Here is a 27,537-nt window from a genome sequence, read left to right on the forward strand (position 1 = left end):
CCCAGGGGAATGAGGGGCAGGTAGATTACAAGGATAAAGAGTGGTAGCAGTGGAGGAGTCTATTGGCAGGGGTACAGAAAGCCATTTTTGCAATTGTGGCTCGAGTTCTGAATGGTATTTTGCCTCCTTGATGTCAGGATGAAGGACATAACGAATAGGTGGAAAAACTTCTGGAAAGGGAGGCAAAGAAGTCAAAAGTCATGGTCCACATTGGCACCAATTACACAGATAGAAGGAGTTAGGCACAAAGATGAAAAATAAAAGGTACAATAATAATAATCTCTGCACTGCTTCCCATGCCATGTGCTGAACAGCTTAAGAAGAGGAAGATTAGCATCGATCAACATGTGCCTGCAGGACTGGTGAGGAGAGAAGGGTTCACATTCTTGGGCCATTAGAAAAAGTTCTGGAACAAGGGACAGTTAACTAAAAGGATGGCTTTCACCTGAATTGAAATGGCACCAGTGTCCTTGTGGAGAGGGCAAATGGAGCATTAGGGAGAGATTTAAATTAACATGGCAGGAGTGTGGAGAAAGTCTAGAGACAATGAGCAGGATTAATAAAACTGCTGGAATCAAAGCAGAAGGCTTAACTGAAATAAATAGTGAATACAATGTCCCAACTCCCTTGTAGTATTATATATTCATATTTGCAAACCTATTTGGGTCACAGTTAAAATGCAAAGAGCAAGGTTCCATGGCCATTCGGTCCAGTGATTATGTGCAACGAGCAGGAACTATTTGCGGTACAATTGGGAATTTTGTTGACAAAGATGGTAAAAATAAGTATCCAGCTATGCAGTAAATACCATTAAACTGCCAATGCTTAATATAGAGCAGCAAAATGAGCATCCCAAATGAAGATTTATATACTTATTATCTTGCATATTTGGAATTTTATGTCAGTTTGCAATTTCCATCTAGTTTTTAAATCATCAGAAAATGTTAAAAACAAAAATGTACATTGATCATTTGTAAGTCTCTCAACAAAAACTTGTACTACCCAGTTTTCCATACTCACCAACATTTGTTCCGACATATCCACCTGTTGCTGTGGGATTAAACAAAAAAGAAGCCTTTAAATTGATTATAAACAAATTCACAATGTACATAATGGACAGCATAGGGCAGGTGAATCCTTTAATCACAAGAGTAACAAGTCTCCCTACTTTTGTCAAAGGGGACAGCTCTTTAACTCCTTTACCACAGGGCAGAAGAGATAAGGACAACACTTAATTATGTTCAAGTTAAATTAGAGATATCGATAACAAAGAGTGATCAAACTTTGCAAAAGGAAAAATGTCAAAGGAAATATAAGTAAAAGAACGGTGGGAAGTGATTTATTTTCTCTCTCCTCTTAGTCTTGTCTGGTCACTAATGGTGTCATTTGTCTTCCTATGAAAAACATGACTATGGCCCTTTGACACCAATGCAAATTAACACTTTCTGATCTATAATCAACAGATTGTACATAATAACTGAAGACTGATTTAGAAACTAGTAAATTGAGCCCAATACTTCCCTAGCCGAGAAAACTTCAAAAACAAACATTCATTCAAACACAGGGTTTGATATTTCTAATCCCAAGGTGGAAATAACAAATTTGCATTTATATAGCACCTTTCATGTCGTCAGGACGACTCAAAGCACTTTACAGCCAATTAGTTACATTTGAAGTGTAGTCACTGTTGTTATGTGAGCAAACAAGGCAACCAATTTGCACGCAGTAAAATTCCATAAACACTTCACCGGTGTTCTCTGCCAGAGGTTCAAATTGAACCTAAGATGTCTGCTGTCACATTCCTGTACCTTCAGAAACATCGATACAAGATAAAAAGTTGATGACTACATTTTGGGGGCATTGATGTTTCAGCAGGAGAATTTTTGCTTTTCAAATGGAAGGCTGTGTTTGATTCCTGGCCAGTACAGGAAAACATTTGAAGGAGATGGGAAGCAAAGTTGTTATAAGAACATAAGAAATAGGAGCAAGAGTAGGCCATACTCGAGCCTACTCCACCATTCAATAAGATCATGGCTGATCTTCGACCTCAACTCCACTTTACTGCCCAACCCCCATATCCCTTGATTCCCCTAGAGACCAAAAATCTATCAATCTCAGCCTTGAACATACTCCACAACTCAGCATCCACAACCCTCTGAGGTAGAGAATTCCAAAGATTCACAACGCTCTGAGTGAAGAAATTCCTCCTCATCTCAGTCTAAAATGTCTGACCCCTTATCCTGAGACTATGCTCCCTAGTTCTAGTCTCTCCAGCCAGAGGAAACAGCCTCTCAGCATCTAACCATCTCAGAATCTTATATGTTTCAATGAGATCACCTTTCATTCTTCTAAACTCCAGACAGTATAGGCCCATTCGACTCAATTTCTCCTCGTAGGACAACCCTGTCATCCCAGGAATCAATCTAGTGAACCTTCGTTGCACCGCCTCTAAGGAAAGTATATCCTTCCTTAGATAAGGAGACCAAAACTGTACACAGTACTCCAGGTGTGGTCTCACTAAGGCCCTTATAAGTTGCAGCAAGACTTATTAGTCTTATTATTTAAGTCTTTATTTTGGACTAACTGGATAATTTGAAAGAAAAAAATAAACTGTTGCACATTGCCATGGATTGTATGGGAATGTTGCTCAGTCTTTCCACCTTGACTGGTCACTGTAGGTGCTATTATTGTACCTAGGTGCAGAAATATGACCACAGGAAGTACACAATAGACAGAATATACACATTATGATCCTATAAATTCAACCGAAAATCATACCGGTATAGTCTGATGTGAAGTATCTTTTTGCATTAAAACATCCAAATTATTTAATAATTCAAATGAGCCTACTTTGAATTAACAGCAGTAAACTATATACGAAAAAGCTGCAATCTTACTTCCTGTAATTTTGCAAGATTTTAAAATCAACTTCACAAGTGCAAAGATTATGAACCAGATATTGCTAAGTTCTCAGTTTATGAAAGATTACTCCAAATTTATTAACTTCCTTTGAAGGCAGAGTTTAGCATCTCTCATAATTCCAACCAACAACTATCATATCTTATGTTTGCTGGCTCCATGCTCAGTCTTTTTCCATTGCTATTCTCGGCCCCATTGCCCCCTCTGATCTGAAAATACAACTACCAAATCCCATTCATTCACTTTCAAAAACTCAAATCTTTTGTGCCTGTTTTGGGTTTTGATAAAATAGTTGTCTCTATTTAACAGCAATTCCTATAAGTGGACCATGTCCCCTGTGGTCCACAGCTATACTTGCTCTATTGTCAGTCTTTGCAAAAGGTACACACCTGGGAGATTAGCAATTTTCACACTGCTTATTGGATTTAGCATAATCTCATATTTTGGTGTCAAATTCGAATTGAAATGCCAGATAATACAGATTTTTTTTTACAAAACCCTTAATAAATAGTACTATGAAGAACAAATTCATATTTTCTAAAAGTGTACAAAGCTTCTGGAACAACATTCTGATGAAATGTGAGCTAAGGTGTCTACAGTTTTCCTTTTCTTTAATAGTGAATGTGACCTATTCCCTGTACACTTACAGGGTAACTTTGCATTGTACATGACATAACATAACATCCAAGAGTTTTAGCAGCCTCCTTTACATTATCAATAAGTATGAATGAATGAATGTTTAACAGCACAATGTAAAGAACCCAATTAAGTCAGAGCAAATATCTACTGGCAGTAGGAGTAGTAGTAATTATGATGGATTTGCTGCTAATGGGAGGGAAAATATAAAATTGTTCAACTGACTCAGAAGAGAACAGCATCTAAAAGAGTGCGTCTCAAAGTATGGGCCAGGTACAAATTAAATTGAAACTTAATGTACTCTATTAAGTCAAAACAATATACCTACCAGTGATAATCGTGGTAGTGGGGACAATACCTGTGTGTGAGAAACAACAGAAAAGTTAATCACCCAACTCACAAGGGAAACTATTACTATAAATAAAAAGGTTTTGCAAACAGTGAGCCATCCACATGGATAAACCAAGTAAGGGCAATGCTCGACTTAGAACTTCTTTCGTGTTCTGGCAGATGAGCATCGTTTATCGCACTTATTGCTTAGTGGGGTGCAAAAGAAGTTTTAGGTGGGACGTGATCTGAAACAGTTTGAGAACAATTGCTATAAAACATAATCAAACATTTCATGCTTAATTATTACTATAGGAGTTTAAAAAGCTATTTTTTGGGGCGTCATGACTGGAGCCGAAAAACATAGCTCATGATCACATTATACAAGAAAACAGCCAATAAACACCTGTATAATCAGGCACTTAAACCACAATGATCAAATCACAGAGCAAATGTTTGGGGTCCTCAAAGGACAATTTAGTAACCCAGATCACTCAAGGACTGATGTTCAAAATGAAGTGTTCAAAGCATTCAAGTGGAGGGAGTTTTCTGTTCTAAAGGCAACTGCAATCATCCACAGGGCCTCCAATTTCACAACACCTAAAATCATTTAAGGTAGACCTGTGTTCAACTGAAAAGTACCTGTTCCTTGGAATCGTACCTATAACTATGCTTATTAATTCCACATACGATCCATTGCATTGGCAATTCAAATACTTCAAATCGTTGTACCAGGTATGCTACAAAGTGACTTCTTAAAAAAAGCATTTGTGCCATTGTTTTACCCAATGAGAATTCTGCACTATTTTCCACTGACAAAATCAGTGCCTGTGGTAATAATACAATTGGACACAGTCACATGTTGTTGGGATGTATAATTTGGATGGTGGGATCAGTGTCACTGGATAATACTGACATATCAGGGCAATGAATGTCTTGAACCATCACTGTGTTAAAGGAGAAGCTCACTAATCTTCTACTGTTCCTCTGCAAATACGTGTTGCAAACTTCAATGGTTCTACGATGGAGCCTAATAATGGAGCCTCTGTGGATTGTTTTGATTCCGTTGCAACATGTTGTTTTGAGTGTTCCTGGACTTCCGATGATTTGGGTTCATAACATATAACTTTGTGAGGAACCTTCTCTGTATTTGTAATATGTGTGGGAAATTTCTACTCACTAATTCAGTAACAATTTAATTATAAGGAGACACCACGGAAACTAAGGATCTTTTCATTAGAACAGAGAAGGGCAAAAGGAGATGTGAAAGAACTGTTCAAAATTATGAAGAGGTTTGATCAGATAAATAGGGTAAAACTAGTTCCACTGGTGACTGAATCAGTAACTCGAGGGCATAAATTCAATATCACCAAAAGAACAAAGGGAGAGTTTAGGAGTTATTTTTTATTATTACTGCAGAGTTGGAATGCCATACCAGAAACAGAGATGAAAGAAGAATCGATAATAGCGGATAAATATTTTGAAAAAGAAAAAGTATGGAGAAAGGGTAGGTTAAACAGTCAAAGTAATTAGCTTTTCCAGTGAACTGACACTGGCCCAAGGGGCTCAATAGACTCCTTCCATGTTGTAAAATTCTATGATTCCATCAGTTCCTCAATGAAATAAATATACACGCATGTGTTTGTGACTATAAAACCTTGTATTTTAAATGGGATCCGTGTCGGCATTCAACCATTAAGTTTCCTTTGCTGATTAGGCCATTCGAAAATATTCAATTTTCATTCGATAAAAAACTCATTGTAGGAGTGAGAAGGAAGAAATAGGTCGATGTGCCAATGTCAATTGGGGAAAAAAATCCACATGACATTGAGACATTTATAGTTTTAACAGACTTGAATAAAGTTCCACCCACATCGTTTGGTTTGATCCTCAAGCTCAAGAAATGGTTACTCACGTGGTTCACAGGTAGGTGGCCGTGGCACAAATGTGCTATTTTCACTACAGAAAATGACACTCTCTCCAATCATTTCAAAACCTTTAGTACAGCAGTAGGTGATTGTCTCCCGATATTTGTATGTAGGTCCAAGGCCTGCCATTATTTGACAATTTGCAGGGTCTTCAGGACGAAGACATTTAACAGCTGCCAAAAAGAGCAATGCATTAGTTTCCACTAAGTAATATGCTGACTTGCTGAGCTACTCCAGCATTTCTGTTTTTATTTCAGATTTCCAGCATCTGCAGCATTTTATTTTTGAAGTAATATACAGGGTCTTGCTTCCGTCTTAAAAGTGGATTGATGGAAATGAATGGGGGAAATAACACTATTTGCTCACTGAAGCACAGAAACTCCTTAGAAATATACAGAGGGTGATATAAATGAGTGGAGAGTCTTGAATTCCGTAACACAAAACAAGACAAAAACAAAAAATACCATCCAGTTCTTCAACTTACACAGCGTGGCAGCTAATTGCATTTTTGACTCCCCTGATGCCGAACTCCATTATCTTAACCAGTAGACTTTCAAATATTTAGAATCCGTAGAGTAATTTTTGTTTTGCAAGTTTGACTTTACCCTGAAAAAATTTTCGGGATATACCTTATCTGTACTATTTAATAGTTTCCTTCAATGAGGCCTCCCTTTACTTTCTTTTCTCTGGACTATAAAGCTTGAATTTCTCTAATCTGTTCATAGCTCATCCCTTTTGCATTTGGTATCAGTCTTTTTGCTCATCTTTGAACCCTCTCATTGGATGTGTAAGGAGACATGGGGAAGAATAGACTTAACATTACATTGACTTCAGCACACAGACACAGTTACATTTGGAGGGAGCGACAGGGAGTGTGCAAGAGAAGGGGCAGAGAGCAGGGGAACCAGACAGCGAGTAGGAGAGAGAGGGGGTAAGAGCGTGAGGCCGAGCGAGCGGAGGGGGGCAGAGAGCGCGAGCAGGGGGGGCGGCAGAGAGAGCGCGAGCGTGGGCGGGGGGGGAGAGAGAGCGCGAGCGGGGGCGGGGGGGGAGAGAGAGCGCGAGCGGGGGCGGGGGGGGAGAGAGAGCGCGAGCGGGGGCGGGGGGAGAGAGAGCGCGAGCGGGGGCGGGGGGGGAGAGAGAGCGCGAGCGGGGGCGGGGGGGAGAGAGAGCGCGAGCGGGGGCAGGGGGGAGAGAGAGCGCGAGCGTGGGCGGGGGGGAGAGAGCGCGAGCGTGGGCGGGGGGGAGAGAGAGCGCGAGCGTGGGCGGGGGGAGAGAGAGCGCGAGCGTGGGCGGGGGGAGAGAGAGCGTGAGCGTGGGCGGGGGGAGAGAGAGCGCGAGCGGGGGCGGGGGAGAGAGAGCGCGAGCGGGGGCGGGGGGGAGAGAGAGCGTGAGCGTGGGTGGGGGAGAGAGAGCGCGAGCGGGGGGGAGAGAGAGCGCGAGCGGGGGCGGGGGGAGAGAGAGCGCGAGCGGGGGCGGGGGGGAGAGAGAGCGCGAGCGGGGGCGGGGGGGGAGAGAGAGCGCGAGCGGGGGCGGGGGGGGAGAGAGAGCACGAGCGGGGGCGGGGGGGGAGAGAGCGCGAGCGGGGGCGGGGGAGAGAGAGCGCGAGCGGGGGCAGGGGGAGAGAGAGCGGGGGCGGGGGGGAGAGAGAGCGCGAGCGGGGGCGGGGGGGGGAGAGAGAGCGCGAGCGGGGGCGGGGGGGAGAGAGAGCGCGAGCGGGGGCAGGGGGGAGAGAGAGCGCGAGCGGGGGGGAGAGAGAGCGCGAGCGGGGGGGAGAGAGAGCGGGGGCGGGGGCGGGGGGAGAGAGAGCGGGGGCGGGGGGAGAGAGAGCGCGAGCAGGGGCGGGGAGAGAGAGAGCGGGGGCGGGGGAGAGAGAGCGGGGGCGGGGGGAGAGAGAGCGGGGGCGGGGGGAGAGAGAGCGGGGGCGGGGGGAGAGAGAGCGGGGGCGGGGGGAGAGAGAGCGGGGGCGGGGGGAGAGAGAGCGGGGGCGGGGGGAGAGAGAGCGGGGGCGGGGGGAGAGAGAGCGCGAGCAGGGGCGGGGGGAGAGAGAACGCGAGCAGGGGCGGGGGGAGAGAGAACGCGAGCAGGGGCGGGGGGGTGAGAGCGAGCGAGCAGGGGGTAGGGAGCGAACGAACAAGCAGGGGGCCAGAGGGAGAGGGTGAGCGGGCAGAGAAGGAGGGGCATGGAGTGTGAGAAAGAGTAAGGGGTGAGGAGAGCAAGCGCGAGAGAAGGAAGCCAGAGAGAAGGGTGAGAAAGAGAGAAGGGGGAGAGAAAGAGAGAGAGAGAGAGAGAGACACAGACAGACAGACGGACAGACAGACAGAGAGAGAAAAGAGAGAGAGAGCAGGAACACACTTGAAGTAACACCTGCATATTCATCAGGATGTGAACATTGAAAGAGAAAACAGAAATTCTTTAAAAGCTAAATTGAAAATCATTGGCAACCTCAGGAAGGAGAGATAAGAAGCCTGAGAAAGTAGAAGCTGGATGTTTGACAAAGGGAGTCATTTTTGCTCAGGTCAATCACTTTACCCATTGGTCACACACACACACACACACACCTTGCAGTGGTTGCATGAGAACAAGGCGTAAATAGACTGTGCCTTATAAGGACATTTAGATTTGTGATCAAGAAAGATATTCGGATTCGAAGGATCTGATTACCCTGAATACGGAGCTAAAAAAGTATTTGTATCCCACAATCATCCGATGTGATTTTAAGTACAAAATGATTAAGGGTATGCTCAAGTACTATATACTTAATAAATCTGCGAATGCTTGACCGTCAAGAACTTTAGTGATTTTGAGGAACAGATAGAGCACTTAATCATGAATAAATTCATTCTCTAACATATGCATCCCCATTTTGAAGTGTAGTAACCACAATTGTACTCAGTATTCCAAGTGTGGTCTGACCACGGCATTTTAAAGCCTCAGCCTAAACTCAAAGGCTTATGCTACACTTTTCTAGCCGTATATCTCAACAAATTATTTGCTTTTTAATTGTTTCTCCCAAGTGTCAACATTGGCAGTTGCAGGTCCACTGTCACTCAAAAGCTCCATGAGCACATCCTTTCTTTGTGATATATATGCATCTTGTTCATTCTTTCTGCCAACATGCAATATCCTGCATTTGTCTGTCATACCATTTCTCCACTTGCATAACTAGTCTAAATACTTTTGCAAAGGATTAGACAGCATCCTCCATTCCAATTGTTCTCTCTATTTTAATATCAACTGTACATTTAATAGCCTTACAATTCGTTTCTGCATCAGGGTCATTTATGTCGTAAAATAAGAGTTCCAAACACTGATTCTTATGGTATTCCATTTCATCCAATCTGCCACTGCACTCACATTCCTTACTTTTTATCCAATTTGTTATTCAGTCCCAAGTCCTGTCTTGAAGTCCCATAAATTTCGAAGATACCACATAACTACTGGAATTATCAGTAATTATGCGGTATCTTCTCAAAGGTTTTCCAGAAGTCCAAATAGGGAATTACACTATCCACTTTATTTGCAATATTCTCAAAAGTCAAGGAGGTTTTTAAGTGGGGCCTTCATATTCTAAATCCATGTCGACAGTCTCTTATTAGACGATTGTTATATAGGTATTCAGTATGGAATCGATTACTTTACCCACTATTGGTGTTAGCTTAATGGGTCTATAATTGCCTGGACCTGATATATGCTATCTGGCCCACAGGATCTGTTAGTTTTCAGTCCACGTAATTTATCAAGTAACTTTTTCACACCCATCTCAAAATCCTCCAGGGGACTTGTAGCACTACAATAACTACATTGTTAACTTAAATGAGTGGGAAGATTTTGAAGAATCACCACTGTTTCACAGATTAGAGTCCGAAGTTAAATCAAAGAGATTGTGCAACAGAATAATTTCACAAAAGTTGACATTTGTGAAAACAAAACTTTGTATTAGTGTTCCAAGATATGTAGTTGCTGTGGTAACAGTCCACAAACAGATTACAGATCACAAAGATAAAAAACACATTTCTCCTCTCCTATACAGCAACATGACTTTGCAAAAATAGAAAGTCTTAAAAAGGACTGAGTCCTTCAATACTATCTGGATGGATAGTCTATTTGTTTTTAGGTGAAAGATGAACCAATGAGGAAGAACCGGAGTTTCATGACAGCAGCTTGTACACTTCATCATTTAGTCTAGACTGAATATATCACAATTACCTTCGCGTGTAAAATATATCAGTGCGAACTTGGGTTCCTATAACTAATCAACATAGTAATATTTCCCAAGAGAATGACAAACAAGCAAAAAAGAACCAAGTGGAGTTGATGGGAGAGGGAGCGGGAGAAACTGGATGGTAGACAAAGTCAAAACACACTCTCATTTCACATCCATGGTCTCGATTTGGTATCAGTACAGACTAATGGGAAGGATGAAAATCTCTTCATCGCCATATGTAAGCATCTTACATGACATTTGTAGAATTATAGAATAGTTACACCACAGAAGGAGGCCATTTGGCCCATCGAGCTTGTGCTGGCTCTTTGTAAGAACAATTCAGTTAGTCCCATTCCCCTGCACTTTCCCTGTAGCACTGCAATTTTTTCCCCTTCAACTATTTATCCAATTCCTTTTTGAAAGCCACGACTGAATCTGCTTCCACCAGCCTTTCAGGCAGCGTATTCCAGATCATAACTAGTCACTGCGTAAAAAAGTTTTTCCTCATGTCGCCTTTGTTTTTTTGCCAATCACCTTAAATCTGTGTCCTTTGGTTCTCGACACTTCTGCCAATGCGAACAGTTTCTCTATATTTATTTTATCTAAACCCTTCGTGATTTTGAATACTTGTATCAAATCTCCTCTTAACCTTCTCTGCTCTAAGGAGAACAACCCCAGCTTCTCCAGTCTATCTACATAACTGAAGACCCTCATCCCCGGAACCATTCTAGTAAATCTTTTCTGCACCTTCTCTAAGGCCTTCACATCCATCCTATAAAGTGCAGCGCCCAGAATTGGACACAATACTCCAGTTGTAGCCAAACCGGTGTTTTATAAAGGTTCAACATAACTTCCTTGCTTTTGTACTCTATTTCTCCAATTATAAAGCCCAGGATCCCATATGCTTTTTTAACCGCTTTCTCAACCTGTCCTGGTACCTTCAAAAACTTGTGCACATATACCCCCAGGTCTCTCTGCTCCTGCACCCCATTTAGAATTGTACCATTTAGTTTATATTGCCTCTCTTCATTCTTCTTGCAAAAATGTATCACTTCCACTTCTCTGCGTTAAATTTCATCTGCCATGTGTCCACCCATTCCACCAGCCTGTCTATGTCCTCTTGAAGTCTATTACTATCCTCCTCACTGTTTACTACAATTCCAAGTTTTGTGTCATTTGCAAATTTTGAAATTGTGCCCTGTACACCCAAGTCCAAGTCATTAATATATATCAAAAAAAGCAGTGGTCCTAGTACCAACCCTTGTGAACACCAGTGTATACCTTCCTCCATTTCAAAAAACAACTGTTCACCCTACTCTCTGTTTCCTGTCACTTATCCAATTTCGTATACATGCTGCCACTGCCCCTTTGGGCTTCAGTTTTGCTGACAAGTAACTATATGGCATTTTATCAAACGCCTTTTGAAAGTTCATTTACACGACATCAAGAGCATTACCCTCATCGACCCTCTCTGTTACCTCATCAAAAAACTCAATCAAGTTAGTTAAACACGATTTGCCTTTAACAAATTTGTGCTGGCTTTCCTTTATTAATTCAAACTTGTCCAAGCGACTATTAATTTTGTCCAGGATTATCATTTTTAAAAGCTTCCCCACCACGAGGTTAAACTGACTGGCCTGGGTTTATCTTTATGCCCTTTTTTGAACAAGGCTGCAACATTTGCAATTCTCCAGTCCTCTGGCACCACCCTCGTATTTAAGGATGATTGGAAGATTATGGCCAGCACCTCTGCAATTTCCACCCTTACTTCCCTCAGTAACCGAGGATGCATCCCATCCGGACCGGGTGACTTATCTACTTTAAGTACAGCCAGCCTTTCTAATACCTCCTTTTTATCAATTTTTAGCCTATCCAGTATCTCAACTACCTCCTCTTTTACTGTGACTTTGGCATATCTTCTTCCTTGGTAAAGACAGATGCAAAGTACTCAGCTCTCTGCCTCCATGCATTGATCTTTTTGGTCCTTAATTGGCCCCACCCCTTCTCTTACTACCCATTTATAATTATATGCCTATAGAAGACTTTTGGATTCCCATTTATGTTAGTTGGCAGTCTAATCTCATACTCTCTCTTTGCCCCTCTTATTTTTTTTTCACTTCTCTTCTGTACTTTCTATATTCAGGCTGGTTCTCACTTGTATTATCAACCTGACATCTGTCATACACCCACTTTTTCTGCTTCATCTGACTCTCTATCTCTTTTCTCATCCAGGGAGCACTGGCTTTGGTTGCCCTACCTTTCCCCCTCGTGGGAATATACCTAGACTGTACCCAAACCATCTTCTCCTTAAAGGCTGCCCATTATTTTGCCTGCCAATCTTTGATCCCAATTTACCCAGGCCAGATCTGTTCTCAACCCACTGAAATTGGCCCTCCACCAATTAAGTATTTTTACTCTAAATGGCTCCTTGTTCTTGTCCATTACTAATCTAAACCTTATGATATTATGATCGCTGTTCCCGAAATGTTCTCCCACTGACACTTACTCTGTTACTGGGTGACAGAAGTGGAAAAATTTCCCATTCTCCAGCACCAAAACTGATGGGAAACAAAAAATAATATAAAGTGCGGGTTAGAAGGACTCTCTGATAGAGTAATGGAGGCAACAACCCTGACTCATTAAAAACCCAATTGGATGCTGCAATGGAGGGTGTACGGGGTGGCAGGGGGACTTTGGGGATGATTTCTGGATAGATGAATTGAGATGGCCTTCTTTATCTGTAATTATCTTGGGAACTTGCAAATGGGTTCAGAACACTTCTAATTTAGCTGGAACAAAAATAAAATGCTGGAATCACTCAGCAGGTCAGTTACATCTGTTGAAAGAACAGACAAGTCAACATTTCACTTGTAACCCTTCATCAGAACTGACTGACCAGCTGAGTGTTTCCAGCATCTCCTGTTTTTGTTTCGAATGTCCAGCATTTGCTGTTTTTTGCTTATTATCTAATCTAGCTGGTGCTGGATAGAATAGCACTGCATCCTCTCTGAGGAATAGGGTCAGACTACAGATTAGTGGAAACATGGTAGTTCTAGCAAAGAACCTTTAATAACCCACACATATAGTATCAGTAATTTTTATAAACTTTCAATTAAGAAAAAAACTTGCATTTATATAGCACCTTTCATGACCTCAGAACATGCCAAGGCTCTTCAGAACCAATCAAGTACTTCTGAAGAGTAGACACTGTTGTAATGTAGGAAAAAAGACAGCCAATTTGCACACAGCAAGGTCCCACAAACAGCAAGTAAATACAGGACCAGATAATCTGTTTTATTGATGTTGATTGAGGGAGAAATATTGGCCAGCACACCAGTAGAACTCCCTTGCTCTTCTTTGAATAGTGCTGTGGGATCTTTTAAGTCCAGCTGAGGGGGCAGATAGGGCTTCGGTTTAATGTCTCATCCAAAAGATGGCACCTTCAGAACTGCACTGAATTGTCAGTCGAGATTATGTGCTCAAGTCACTGGAGTAGGGCTTGAACCCATGACTTCTTGACTCAGAGGCAAAAGTGCTACTACTGAGCCAAGGCTGGTACCCGAAGAAATATTGCTTCTATTCTGCAAGACGATTCAGGCTATTTCAGGTATCGGATCATGTGGGAGCTAAAAGTCTCAGGTATTGTATTTAGAGGGAATCTTAGTCACACAAAATCTTATATTCAGAACAATTTACAGTAAAAGAAAACACTGATTACAAAAACTGTTAATTTCACAGAAAACCACTCCTTCATTTTTGGTAATACTGCAACGGTTTGCAAATGATTAAGCCGGTAGCTGTTAATAGTGCAACTGGACAATAAAATTGTGGTACACATAAATAGATAATGCAAACTATGTTTCAAGCTGCCCCATTTCTGCAGGAAAAAGGGCAATTGAAACTAATTCTGATCCATAGTTAAGTACCTTTACACGTTGGTGGGTCCTTGTCCCACTTTCCAGTCTTTGTACAAGCAATGCTTCCTGCACCAATCAATGAACAGCCACTATCACATGAATATGTCGCTATCATTCCAAAAGTCCAGAACTCTCCTACGGGTGATGAAACTGTCCCTTTACTAATAGGTGGAAGATCAGGACATGTGATAGCTGGGGAAAAATGAAATTCAGTCAGTGTCTCAAACATACTGTCAAATCAAATGCTTCAGCGATTAAAATGCACACTGGTGAACCAACACAGAGCAGAGAATGGATATTCCCACTTCTCTTCACCTGCCCCATAACTCACAGTGAAGTATTGATATTAGCTGGATTTGTTTGGGGGGGTGGGCAGGGGGAGAATTACAAACTGCTTTTATATTGATACTGTTTTAATTTGGATTTTGGGAGACCGTTATCTGTGAGCCAACTTTATATTGCTAGCGTATAAAAGGAAGATCAAAGCATTCTCAATGCAAATCTTTAAGGACAAAAGATTTTTCCAGATTACCAAAAGCCTCCACATCAAATTAGATCATCACAGCCAACTGCAAAGATGTAGACACTGATTAGGCAGATGCAAAACAGCACCTTCCACAAAACATTTCAGGTGCTGACCAACCTGCTGTCCATTATCAACATTCTCTGTTGATCTGAGCTGACCAATTTAGTGATCAAATACTGAGATGCAGTCATGAATTTGGTCATCTTTTTCATAACTATGAGAAAATTAGCCTGTAAGAGTCACGATAGGATATTTTGGAATGCAAGGGAAATATTATCACCCCGTCACAAATCTACCAAGGGCCTGCTGTAACGATGAGCTGTATAACCTTCAGCAGGTTTGTGAGCCTGACTGATCATCATCTTTCTCTGCATTGAGGAGGTGGCGTTATGGCAGTGCAACCCATGCAATTGCACAGGGCCTGAAGCCAGTCACGGGCTGTGAGTGGTTCCAGTGATAAGATTAAGGATTTCACATTTACCTGAACCAAAATATTCACATGCATCAAGTTTGTTATGTGTGTTTCATAAATTCTAGAGCTGTAACTCAGTGTTTGCCACTAAAATTACATTAGTAATTGCCACACTTTACCGCAAGAGAACACTTGATTACATTTTGATCAGGCAGTATTCTTTTTAATTTGAAGAATGTTTTTGCTCCGCTTTACTTGAGATAAAAATAAATGAGAAATAGGAAGCAGATACAGACATCTTGAAGTTTAATTAGATGTTATATATTTCCCACTGGTTTACTTTAACAATTAAGTGGCAAATAAAACTATACAGACACACACAACACGATAATTAGCCTAAATCAAATATATAAAAAAAATTCTCATAAATTTCTCGAATTTCCAACATAAGAATACATTGTCACCAAAATCAATATTTTGAGCAATTTCAACATGAAGCCAACTGCCCTCTCAGAATGTTTAACAGCTTTCATTATCTTTAATTGAAGTACTTCAAAATTTACAAAATTAACTGTGGCCTTGTCTTTAACCAACATTTCCCTCAAGATGACACTAAAATAAGCAACTTCAATATTTTAGAATGAGCTTTATGTGTTCATTTATTCGGGTCTGTAAAGTTATTTTTTCCCCAAAATATTCAATCCACAAATGGGATGATGACTTGTAGTCCTTAAAACATACAATCTGTACAATTAATGAAACTCTACAATCATGTAAATCTCAAACCATTTGGTAGATCAGATTGCTTGCTTTACCCATGAGAGTCGCATCGATCTACGGACCTGTCACGTGCTATCTCCTTCATAATTTATGTAACTTGCTCAATAAAATATTTGGAGCTAACTGAAACTGACTGACGTTTTTGTAAAGTTCGTACAGATTTCCATATTTATGCCCATTTATAACACACGTACGTTTTGTGCGTGAACTTGCTAGCTACAATCGGAGGAGGTTTGTAAGTGGTTGATGACGCAACAATTATTATTAAACTATTGTAGGTTGGAAAGCCATGAATTGAGTAATGTGTTCGAGTATCTTTGGTGACAGAAATATATGTGGCTTTTAGCTAATAATAAGTGTTAGGATTGTTAACAGTTATAACTCCAAATTTATATGGAACCTACTATATAATTATAATGACGTTTGAATGATGCTTCATATTAACGGGGAGATAAAGCTGATGTTTTAGATCATTATTTTGTGGAATGATGGAGCTATGTCACCTGCTGCAGCCATTGATGCTTGGATTTCAGGGACCAGTGCTTCATACACAGCGCAAGTGAAGTCAGGTCCACTACACTCTGCTCCCAAGAAACTTGCACCAGTGCTAATGCTAACCAGACTAAGATATTTGACTCACTGTTTTATACTGTTTCATGTTCATTTACCTACTTTAATAAAGCAAGTAAAAAGCAAAATACTGCAGATGCTGGAAATCTGAAACAAAAATCGTATCTGCAGTATTTTCTTTTAAAATGTATTGATTAATTTGCAGCTATTGCTCTTCCAGGTATGCCAGCCTTGAAGTTCTATTCCTCTCTTCACTGTGATTTCTGCCTGTCTCATTCCCCCTCTTCACCTTCATTGCTATCCCTTTCTGCTTGTCTTTGATCAAGTATCTACTGAAACTCACTTTCACAGCCACATCTCTTTTCTCAGCACCCGTCTCTCGCTCTGACTCATTCAACATGGCTTCTGGTTCAAATTTCACCCACCCATGATCACTGTGCTATTCAATGCTCCTTTAAAGACTACTTTCACCAAGGGGATTAATAAGTAAGAAGAGTCTGTGATTGCACAGATTGCAAATGGTACATGGAAGTAGTTACTTGAGTTACCATTTTCATTCTATGCTTGATGTTCTTAGGGATAAAATGTTGAATCAAAATATTTTGTTTCTCTGGCTACACTGGAAAGTCAGTACCCTAACCTAGGAGTCATCAAAATACTGTAAGTAAAAAGCTAACATGTGAAGCCAACATTCCAGATATTTTAATTCCTTTAGTATGGTTCGATCATTTCAAACATAAAAACAAAATCAACCATTCTACTCAATTTAGAACTCTAACTTACGTTCACATGTTGGAACCTGGCCATCCCATCCCTCAGCTGTGCACAACCGGTATGGCCTTCCAACCATCTGGTACCTGGAAAAAGAAAAACAAGCTGCTGCAGGAAAATGAAAGTCACCGATTATCAATCAGAAATTAAACAGAACAGGGGTAGTGTGCTGATCAGAAAAGAAATTTAAGGATTATAATGATTAAATCTACAAAATTGTCAACACAATACTTTCGTTCACTTAGAAAAGGCAAATTATGTACCACGCTTCATTAGCAAAAGGTCAGACTTTCAATCAAAATAAACTGTATTGTTAATGTTCAGCCCTACAACCCTCCGAGATCACTGTGCTCCTCCAATTCTGGCCTCTCGCCCATCCCCGATTTTCAACGCTCCAACATTGGCGGCCGTGCCATCAGCTTTCTAGGACCTAAGCTCTGGAATTCCTTCCCTAAACCTCTCTGCCTCTCTCTTACCTCATTTAAGTCACTCCTTATAAGCTACCTCTTTGCTAAGCTTTCGGTCACCTGTCCTAATATCTCTTCTATGTGGCTCGATATTAAATTTTGTCTGATAATGCTCCTGTGAAGCGCCTTGGGATGTTTTTACTACGTTAAAGGTGCTGTATAAATGCAAGTTGTTATTGTTGGATTTTGGTCAGCCGATCATAAGAAGAATATTGGTGTATCTTGGCTCACGGAGTTGAATCGCAGCAAATATTAAGTATTTTAAGTAACAGGCAAACACCATATTTCGATTTTGAACCCCCGAACTATAGATCCAGGGATCAACAAGTTAAATGTCTCCTTTTTGTAATAATTGTCAAAGGATCAAAGTGATAGGAGTTTGGACACTCCATCCCATAGTTAGTGGGTGAAAATTCACAACAAAAACTGTCCATAATTTGACAATAATTGGACAACCAAGTTACAGCAAGGTGTAAAATACAACAAAATTACTGTGCATAGAACAGGAAGTCATATTCAGAGGACACACAGATAATAGCAGTCAGAAACACAAAGAGCAAGTGGTCTCCTTCTTAGATTTAGTAATTGATATACTGATAACTCACCCTTCATCACAATAAAAAGTAGCTTTATTTCCAAAAGTGGTACTTGATGCATTATAATACCCATTCAGAATCTCTCCAGGATTACCACAGTTTTTTGCTAGATAGAAAAAATGTTGGGGAAAGAGTAGAGAGGTTAAAATACGCCACATTCTCCAATAGGATTTTGAATACAATTCACAGAAGTTTAACATTAAGATGAAAAATACTGCACATTTTTCCAGAATACAGATTGCCTGAATTCTGAGATTTATTTTCAAGTTTTATTAGCAATGCAAATAAAAGATTCACTTCAATGATAATTTCATAACTTTGCCTTGAATGTACTTTAAAAGCAATCTCCCAATGTAGGGAAACCTTTACCAGTCATTCCAAACTCAGTGAAAGGATCCAGCTTTATTTTAATAATGGTTAGCTCCATTAAAGCCATGCGAGAACTTTTCCAGACTAATGGATAAATGAGGACAGGGTGAGTAGAATGGACCTATAGTCTCTGGAGTTTTGAAGAATAAGAGGTGATCTCATTGAAACATATAAGAATCTGAGGGGGTTTGACAGGGTGGATGCTGGGAGGCTGTTTGCCCTGGCTGGAGAGTTTAGAACCAGGGGACATTGTCTCAGGATAAGGGGTCAGCCATTTAAGACTGAGATGAGGAGGAATTTCTTCACTCAGAGGGTTGTGAATCTTTGGAATTCTCTACCCCAGAGGGCTGTGGATGCTAAGTTGTTGAGTATATTCAAGGCTGAGACAGATAGATTTTTGGATTCTAGGGGAATCAAGGGATATGGGGATCAGGTGGGAAAGTGGAGTTGAGGTCGATGATCAGCCATGATCTTATTGAATGGTGGAGCAGGCTCGAAGGGCTCTACAGCCTAATCCTGCTCCTATTTCTCATGTTCTTATCTGGAAGATGTGCAGAAATTCAGCAAACTTATCATCAAATTTGGGATATCATTGAGTAACAGGTAAAGAAAAGAAAGATTGCATTTATATAGCCTCTTAACACGTCGTTCAGAAATGCTCAAGTTGCTTCACCTGCAAGAAAGTATTCTGAAGTGCAGTCATTGTTACTTAAGCAAAGATAGCAGTCATTTTGCACACAGGAAGCTCCCACAAACAGCAATGAGATGAATGACTGCTTAATCTATTTTTGGTGATGTTGGTTGAAGGAAGCATGTTGCCCTGGACACTGGGACAAAACACTTTCAATAATGTCACTGGACCTTTAATGTCCACCCAGAGAGATGAACCCTCAGTTTAATCTCTCATCCAAAGAACGGTATCTCCAACAATGCAGCAATCTGAAGTGCCGTCCTAGATTATATGCTCAGTTCCTCACGTGTAGCTTGAACCCACAACAGTTTTAATCAGTCGACAAAGGACGCTGCTGTCCAGTTAGGCATTCCAATCCCCAACTCAAATTAGGTTACTAAAAAACCTTTTTAGGAGGAGGGAGGGGTTGCAAACATATTTAGGAACAAAACTAAAATGAACTGTGTATCAGCCAGACACAGTCAGGCATGTAGAACAGAGCAACAGCGAACTTGTCCGACCACCAAAATCTCTCCCACTTATGGGCCGTTCCGCCTCTTCTTTGTGCACAAGCACTTGGGTAAATTGCCCATTTTTTCTTCTCTTTCTAGGTGAATTGCCTGTCTTACAATTTTGCCGATTCTTAACAGCATGGCACAAACCGTAAACTTGCTATGTGGGGATCATCTCCATGAACTACCATCATAGCACTCCCTCTTTCACCACTAACATTATGGCTGATTATGCAATCACGTTATTAACTTTTGAGTAACTATTGTAATATTTCAGAGATGGCCACACCCAGGTGTACATGGTGATGAATGTGTTTCACATTCTCTAATGGATTCAATCAATACTAATTGTGGTAAGAAATCTTAGACTCGCTCCAGGCACACAAATTGACCCTGGCTACATAACGAAGAAATTATGATTGAGGTTCACGATCTGTTGGAGAGGGTAAACACTTGAAATCTTTTCCTCACAGACCAGCATGTAGAAATGGACATATCCACTTTGCAGACTGGGAAATATGTCCAGTGTCACAAAAGTTAAAGTTAACAGCAGTGATACTGACTATCTGGTGGGATACTTCACTTGACTCGAGTTACTAAAAAAGGAGGCAGGGCAAAAGTATCAAAAGTGAACGTCGAGATTTTGCTTACAATACCATTGTCCCTGCTTCTGATCTATATTAAAAATAGAACGATGCTGAAACTGATCTCTGGGATACCCTACATATACCTTAGAATTCCTGTTTTTAAACCAAATATCCAACTGGCACATTTTAACCCCTCATCTGTGACACCTTAATTTAGCTGTTATTCATCAATATGCAGCCTTATGAAAAACTTTCTGAAATCCAAGTCTCGTATCAAATGTATTTCCCATGTCCACTCTGTCTGTAACATCTTCAAAAAACTGTTTAGATAATGTGACCTCAATGTGCAGAAGTTGTTGGTGCTTCCTGCAACATTTAGCACCAGTTTTATGGATAGTCATGCATCAGATGCTTGGGAGGCTGTACCATAACCCTTGATTAGGAATTATTTCCTTGCCAGAAACAACTATGTCTTTTAGGGAGAGCTACTAGTGGCATTGGGGTTGCCAACCCTCCCGAATGCCCGAGAGTCTCCAGGAATGGAAGATCCCTGGAGACTCCATCATACATACAAGAATCACACATAGAATGTGCCCATGGTCCACGTGGCAGATACAGTTCAATGCACAAAAATGTGAACTAATATATTTTGGAAATAAGAATAGAGAAAGGAAACAGACCTAAAATGGGTAGATTTTATTTGGCTTACAGGAACAGAGGGATCTTGATATGTAAATATACATGAACTTAAGAAGGTGGCAAAATAAATAAGGCCACAAAAAGGCAAACAAAATCTTTAGTTTTGTATCTAAAGACCTACAATACAAAAGTAAGGAAGTAACAAGTGGCATTTGGGAAGGAGTCACTCGAAAGATGCCCAGGGACGTGGCCATAAGCTTTAATAAAGATTCCCTCCATTCCCATGGTTGGTCCTCCATCACTTCATTGGTCAAGAGCTCTCTCTGTCATATTCAGATCAGATTGAGAGCTTTAGTTAATGGACCAGATAGTCAGGATGGGACGTATCTAACGTTTTAATTCTGTAAAGTAAAGGTTAAGTTGTATTTTAAAACAAAATGCTGACAGTAGTACACAAACAGGTTCAGATACAAGATTACTTACTCAGCTATGCCCTGAGCTTTGGATTTAAGAGCTGACCCAATTTCCGGCATGCAGTGATTAACCTAGCTTATGTTCCAGTATGCGAAGTTACAAATAAGAATCTTTATCATTTAACTTTACTTCTACTCAACCTTGATTAACAAATGAAAACAGAAAATTCCAATATAGCTGGTTCAGTGAGAAATATATCACCTGGATCAGGTTGGATTTTAATAGGGTAATTAAAAGGGAAGAAAGACAATGAAGAGGAGGAAAGGAGCATGATTTAACTAAGGACCATTGATACCCTTCTTGGTGACTAAGGTTGGAAATCAACAATCTTCAATATCCAGCAATTTAATTATGGTGAAGATATCCAAAAATAACCTGCCAAAATTTAATAAACAACAAGTTATCTCTGTTTAAAAGTTATATACCCAGTTTCCATTGTTACCAGGCATTTGTTCCATTACTCAAAGTTGGTATTTTGTGAACAAAAGGCATGTCAAACACAATTTTGAAAAACACCCCAATACCCATGCGACATCAGCACCCAGGGTAAATGAGTAGAAAAAGAAGTGGTTCCCATTCCTGATCACTATCCAGTGATCCCTGCTGGGAGTTTACTGTATGTTGGCTAAGAAAATGAACAAGGCCAAATTATGTTGCAGCCTACTGTTGAGCTACTTGCCATCACCCAGGCTCACATACAAGAATGGCCTCTTGGGTGCAGTACTGAATGGCTGCTCATCCCCACGGAAATGTACTATAACACGAGGCGCTTCCTTTGAGACAAAATATGCAAAGGGAAATTCTGGACGAGGGAGGAGAGGGAATAAAATTGTTCATTACTTACGTTCACAAGTGGCCTGTAATGGTGACCAAGTTGAATTTTGCCTACAGGTAACATGTCTTAAACTTCCTTCCTGAAACACGTAACCTTTGAAACAGCGGTAAGTAACCTTAGCACCCACAGGAAATGTGTTCTGAGAAATAGATTCATCAGTTGGCGAGCCGTTTTCCAATTGTGGAGGATTGATACAGACACCTTTAAATAAAAAAAATCATTCAGTTCATAGATTCAACTTTCAATAAGTCTCCCTTCTATCAGAGATCCATTGGTACATTAACTTCACATGTGGAAGAAACATCCTTTAATCTAAAAGACAGCAGTCTTTCCCTTCATCAAATGCTAGGAATTTTGGCATCTTTTTATATTACTTGCACTTTGATTTTCTCACCAATTTCAAATCCACTGATCTTTTTGTTTTGGCCACCTTCCATTTATTAACAGGGTTCCCTTCTATTGAGACCAAAGTTGTGACTCCAAATAACACACAGATATTCAAAAAAAAATTAAGCACGAAGCATCAATATGAGGATAGCTAATGTCCAAAATAAGGGTTTCAACAAATTTTAAAAGCTTAAAAAATATTTCATAACAACACAATCAAATTATTCATTGAATTGTCTTTTGCATCTTTTAATGCCTGAGATACAGTGAGAAGGAGGGACAGAGATAGTCAGGATTATTTTAACCCTACTAACACGGCAGAAACCAGGTGGACAGGCAGTTAAAATCGGCCTGAAGACTTACCTGCTGACTTAGTGCTCCATTCCCGCTGTCTTCTATTTTAGCTTCCTCTTCTGAGCAGGTGGCAAGGACACCTACCTGGAACCGACGGGGTCCTTCTTTATACTTGCAAATGGGGGTCCGATGGCATGATCAGGACCTGACTGCAACTTTAACTGATAACCTGAGCAGGGAAGCCATTATGGTTTTCCTGCCAGGTGCAGACAGTGGGAATAGGATTTGGGGCTATAAGTGCCCAAACAGCTGACTTTTTAAAACTTTTTTTTCCAAACTTTCCTTATGGGCACAGGAGGAACAGAAGTGCTCCACCAGTTCCAACAAGGAATGTTTAGGCCCTCCTGCCTTGGGCTCCCTCCCAAAACCCCTTCCCCAAGACTTAGCTGAGTGCCGGCAACCATTTCTTCAGTCCTGGCCGGTGGCCTCCTGCCACCCAAAATTATGCTCCCACCCGTCGGCCAGTTGTCGATGGTTTCAGGCGAGCAAGTGACCGGAGGCATGTCGATGAAGCCCCAAAGGTAAAACCTCCCAGGATTCATGCTGACTCCCACGGTCAGGTCAGATTTGGTGATCACTTCACCCGAGCCCACCCAATTCTAGCTCAGTTAACACTGGGGCAGGAAGGTCTTTCCTCATCATAATTAGCACCTGGGAGCAGAAGGAAATCAATGGGGTGTGGGGGAAACGGGTGAGAAGATCTTAATCCAGGATAGGATATTTGTGGCTGAGTTTCGGATGAGTTGGAGTTTACGAACAGAAAGACAAAGGAAGGCTAACAATGAAGATTTTGGAGAAATCGAGTTTAGAGTCATAGAGTCATAGAGTCATACAGCACGGATAGAGGCCCTTTGGCCCATCGTGTCTGCGCCGGCCATCAGCCCTGTCTACTCTAATCCCATATTCCAGCATTTGGTCCGTAGCCTTGTATGCTATGGCATTTCAAGTGCTCATCCAAATGCTTCTTGAATGTTGTGAGGGTCCCTGCCTCCACAACCCTTTCAGGCAGTGAGTTCCAGACTCCAACCACCCTCTGGGTGAAAAAGTTCTTTCTCAAATCCCCTCTAAACCTCCCGCCTTTTACCTTGAATCTATGTCCCCTTGTTATAGAACCCTCAACGAAGGGAAAAAGCTCCTTAGTATCCATCCTATCTGTGCCCCTCATAATTTTGTACACCTCAATCATGTCCCCCCTCAGCCTCCTCTGCTCCAAGGAAAACAAACCCAATCTTCCCAGTCTCTCTTCATAGCTGAAGCGCTCCAGCCCTGGTAACATCCTGGTGAATCTCCTCTGCACCCTCTCCAAAGCGATCACATCCTTCCTGTAGTGTGGCGACCAGAACTGCACACAGTACTCCAGCTGTGGCCTAACCAGTGTTTTATACAGCTCCATCATAACCTCCTTGCTCTTATATTCTATGCCTCGGCTAATAAAGGCAAGTATCCCATATGCCTTCTTTACCACCTTATCTACCTGTTCCGCCGCCTTCAGGGATCTGTGAACTTGCACACCAAGATCCCTCTGACCCTCTGTCTTGCCTAGGGTCCTCCCATTCATTGTGTATTCCCTTGCCTTGTTAGTCCCTCCAAAGTGCATCACCTCGCACTTTTCCGGGTTAAATTCCATTTGCCACTGTTCCGCCCATCTGACCAACCCATCTATATCGTCCTGCAGACTGAGGCTATCCTCCTCACTATTTACCACCCTACCAATCTTTGTATCATCAGCGAACTTACTGATCATACCTTTTACATTCATATCCAAGTCATTAATGTAGACCACAAACAGCAAGGGACCCAGCACCGATCCCTGTGGTACCCCACTGGCCACAGGCTTCCAGTCACAAAAACAACCTTCGACCATCACCCTCTGCCTTCTGCCACTAAGCCAGTTTTGTATCCAAAAGCATTCATAAGAATGTCGATGTCAGGTGGAAGGGGGCAGAAAGAGGTCAGGCAGAGGTAGACATAAATAATCTTGGCAATGGCTAAGATGTGGGACTTGAAATTCAAAATTGCATCAAACACAACTCCAACATTTCACACAACCTGATTCAATGCGAGTGGCTGCAGAATGGGATGGAATCAGTGGCAAGTGTGGAGTTTATTGCAGGGGCCAGTAACAATAACTTCAGTCTTCCTGATGTTCAGTTGAAGGAAGTATTTACCCATCCACAGCTGAATGGCAGTCAGACAATCTGACAGCACAGCGGTAGTCATAGGGTTGAGAGAAATGGAGGAGAGGTGCACTTGGGTGTCCTCAACATACATATGGACACTGGCTCCATGCCAGGGAATCATGTCACAAAGGAGCAGCACATGGATGACAAGGGGAGATAAATGAAACTCGGATATAATTATTCACGAGACACACACGCAGTATTATAACTTTATCATCAATCCATCCAATGACAAAATGGGAAAGACAGGCCTCGCAATGGAACAAAGTTCATAATTAAAATTACATGTCTTAAGTATAAGGAACTTTGGGTGTACATATATTCCAAGTTTAGCATCGGTGGAAAAAAATTTTAACTTTGCACTAACACTAAACTTGTGTAATAAAATTGGGTGTTTTGATCTGAACTGACTTCAAAGCGGAGAACCTGTTTCTTAGAATCCCATCTATAAACATGCTTATTAATTCCTGTACACTATTTTCCACTGAATACATCCTGTGGTAATAGTACAATTGGACAGTCATATGCTGTTGGGGTGTTCAATTTGGATGGAGGGATCAGTGTCACTAGATAATATTGACATATCAGGCCAATGAATGTCTTGAACCATCACTGCGTTAAAGGAGAAGCTCACTAATCTACTGTTCTACAGCAAATACGTGTTGCAAACTTCTATGGTTCTACGATGGAGCCTATGTGGATTTTTTGGTTCTGATGCAACATGTTGTTTTGAGTGTGCCTGGACTTCCAACGATTTGGATTCATACATAACAAAAACTTTGAGAGGAACCATCTCTGTATTTGTAATATGAAGGAAACTTCTACTCACTAATTCAATAAGGACTAGAGGCTTTAATTATAAGGAGAGACCAGAGAAACTAGGGCCCTTTTCATTAGAACAGAGAAGGGCAAGAGGAGATCTGAAAGAACTGTTCAAAATTATGAAGAGATTTGATCAGATAAATGGGGAAAAATTATTTCCACTGGTGATTGAGTCAGTAACAAGAGGACATAAATTCAATATAACCACCAAAGGGACAAAGGGAGAGTTTAGGAGACTTTTTAAAATTATTACTGCAGAGAGTTGTTAGGACATGGAATGCTGTACCAGAAATAGCGATGAAAAAAAAATCTATAATAGTTTTAAAAGGAAAGTGGATAAATATTTTAGGGAAAAAAAAGTTTGGAGAAAAGGTAGTTAAACAGACTAAGTAATTAGCACTTCCAGAGAGTCAACACTGGTGAAATGGGCTCAATGAACTCCTTCCCTGCTGTAAAATTCTATCCAGTTTATTCCCATTCCCCCTGCTCTTTCCCCTTCAAGTATTTATCTAATTCCCTTTTGAAAGTTACCATTGAATCTGCTTCCACCACCCTTTCAGGCAGTGCATTAAGATCATTACAACTTGCTGCGTAAAAAAATGATTCCTCATGTAGCCTCTGGCTCTTTTGCCGATCACCTTAAATCTGTGTCCGCTGGGTACCGACCCTTCTGCCACTGGAAACAGTTTCTCCTCATTTAATCTATCAAAACCATTCATGATCTTGAACACCCCTATCAAAACTCCCCTCAACCTTCTATGTTCTAAGGAGAACAACCCCAGCTTCTCCAGTCTCTCCACATAACTGAAGTCCCTTATCCCTGGCACCATTCTAGTAAGTCTCTTCTGCACTCTCTCTATGGCCTTGACATCCTTCCTAAAGTGTGGTGCCCAGAATTGAACACAATACTCCAGCTGAGGCCCAAACAGTGTTTTATAAAAGTTTAGCATAACTTTCTTGCGTTTGCTTTTACTTTATGCCAGCAAATGGGATCCTGGGCTTGAACAGCCTTCTCAATTTGTCCTGCCACCTTCAAAGATTTGTGTATGTGCACCTTCAAGGCTCTCTGTTCCTGCACACCCTTTAAAATTGTACCATTTAGTTTATATTGCCTCTTTTCATTCTTCCTACCAAAATGCATCACTTCACACTTCTCTGCGTTAAATTTCATCTGCCATGTGTCTGCCCATTTCACCAGTCGGTCCACGTCATCCTGAAGTTTGTTACTATCCTCCACATTGTTTATTACATTTCCGAGTTTCGTGTCATCTGCTAACTTTGAAATTATACCCTCTAAACCGAAGTCCAGGTCATGAATATACATCAAAAAGAGCAAAGCTCCTAATACTGATACTGGGGAACACCATTGTATACTTCCCTCCAGTTCGAAAAACAACCGTTCACCACTACACTCTGCTTTCTGTCCCCAAGCCAATTTTGTATCCACTCTGCCACTATCCCTTTAATCCCATGGGCTTTAATTTTGTTAAAAAGTCTAAGTGCAGAAACATGACCACAGGAATTACACAATAGACAGAATATACACATTATGATCCCATGAACTGAACCTTAAATCATACCAGCACAGTCCAATGTGAAGATTGTTTTTGCATTAAAAAATCCAAATTATCTAATAATTCAAATTAACCCACTTT

General features: G+C 41.2%; 1 protein-coding gene across 2 annotated transcripts in view; it reads right to left on the reverse strand.

Moving 5' to 3' along the window:
* LOC137344490 (C4b-binding protein alpha chain-like) overlaps positions 1-27,537 on the reverse strand; it is a 60,627-nt gene that overhangs the window by 11,114 nt on the left and 21,976 nt on the right. For both annotated transcript variants that reach the window (XM_068007514.1, XM_068007513.1), the window contains 7 exons: positions 22,149-22,340; positions 18,063-18,159; positions 17,003-17,076; positions 13,941-14,123; positions 5,798-5,983; positions 3,884-3,913; positions 1,021-1,050 (listed from right to left, as the gene is read on the reverse strand). In XM_068007514.1, coding sequence (XP_067863615.1) covers positions 1,021-1,050; positions 3,884-3,913; positions 5,798-5,983; positions 13,941-14,123; positions 17,003-17,076; positions 18,063-18,159; positions 22,149-22,340 — 792 coding nt within the window. The remainder of the gene's footprint in view (positions 1-1,020; positions 1,051-3,883; positions 3,914-5,797; positions 5,984-13,940; positions 14,124-17,002; positions 17,077-18,062; positions 18,160-22,148; positions 22,341-27,537) is intronic.

The sequence above is a fragment of the Heptranchias perlo genome, chromosome 27, assembly GCF_035084215.1.
Source record: "Heptranchias perlo isolate sHepPer1 chromosome 27, sHepPer1.hap1, whole genome shotgun sequence".
Taxonomy (NCBI): domain Eukaryota; kingdom Metazoa; phylum Chordata; class Chondrichthyes; order Hexanchiformes; family Hexanchidae; genus Heptranchias; species Heptranchias perlo.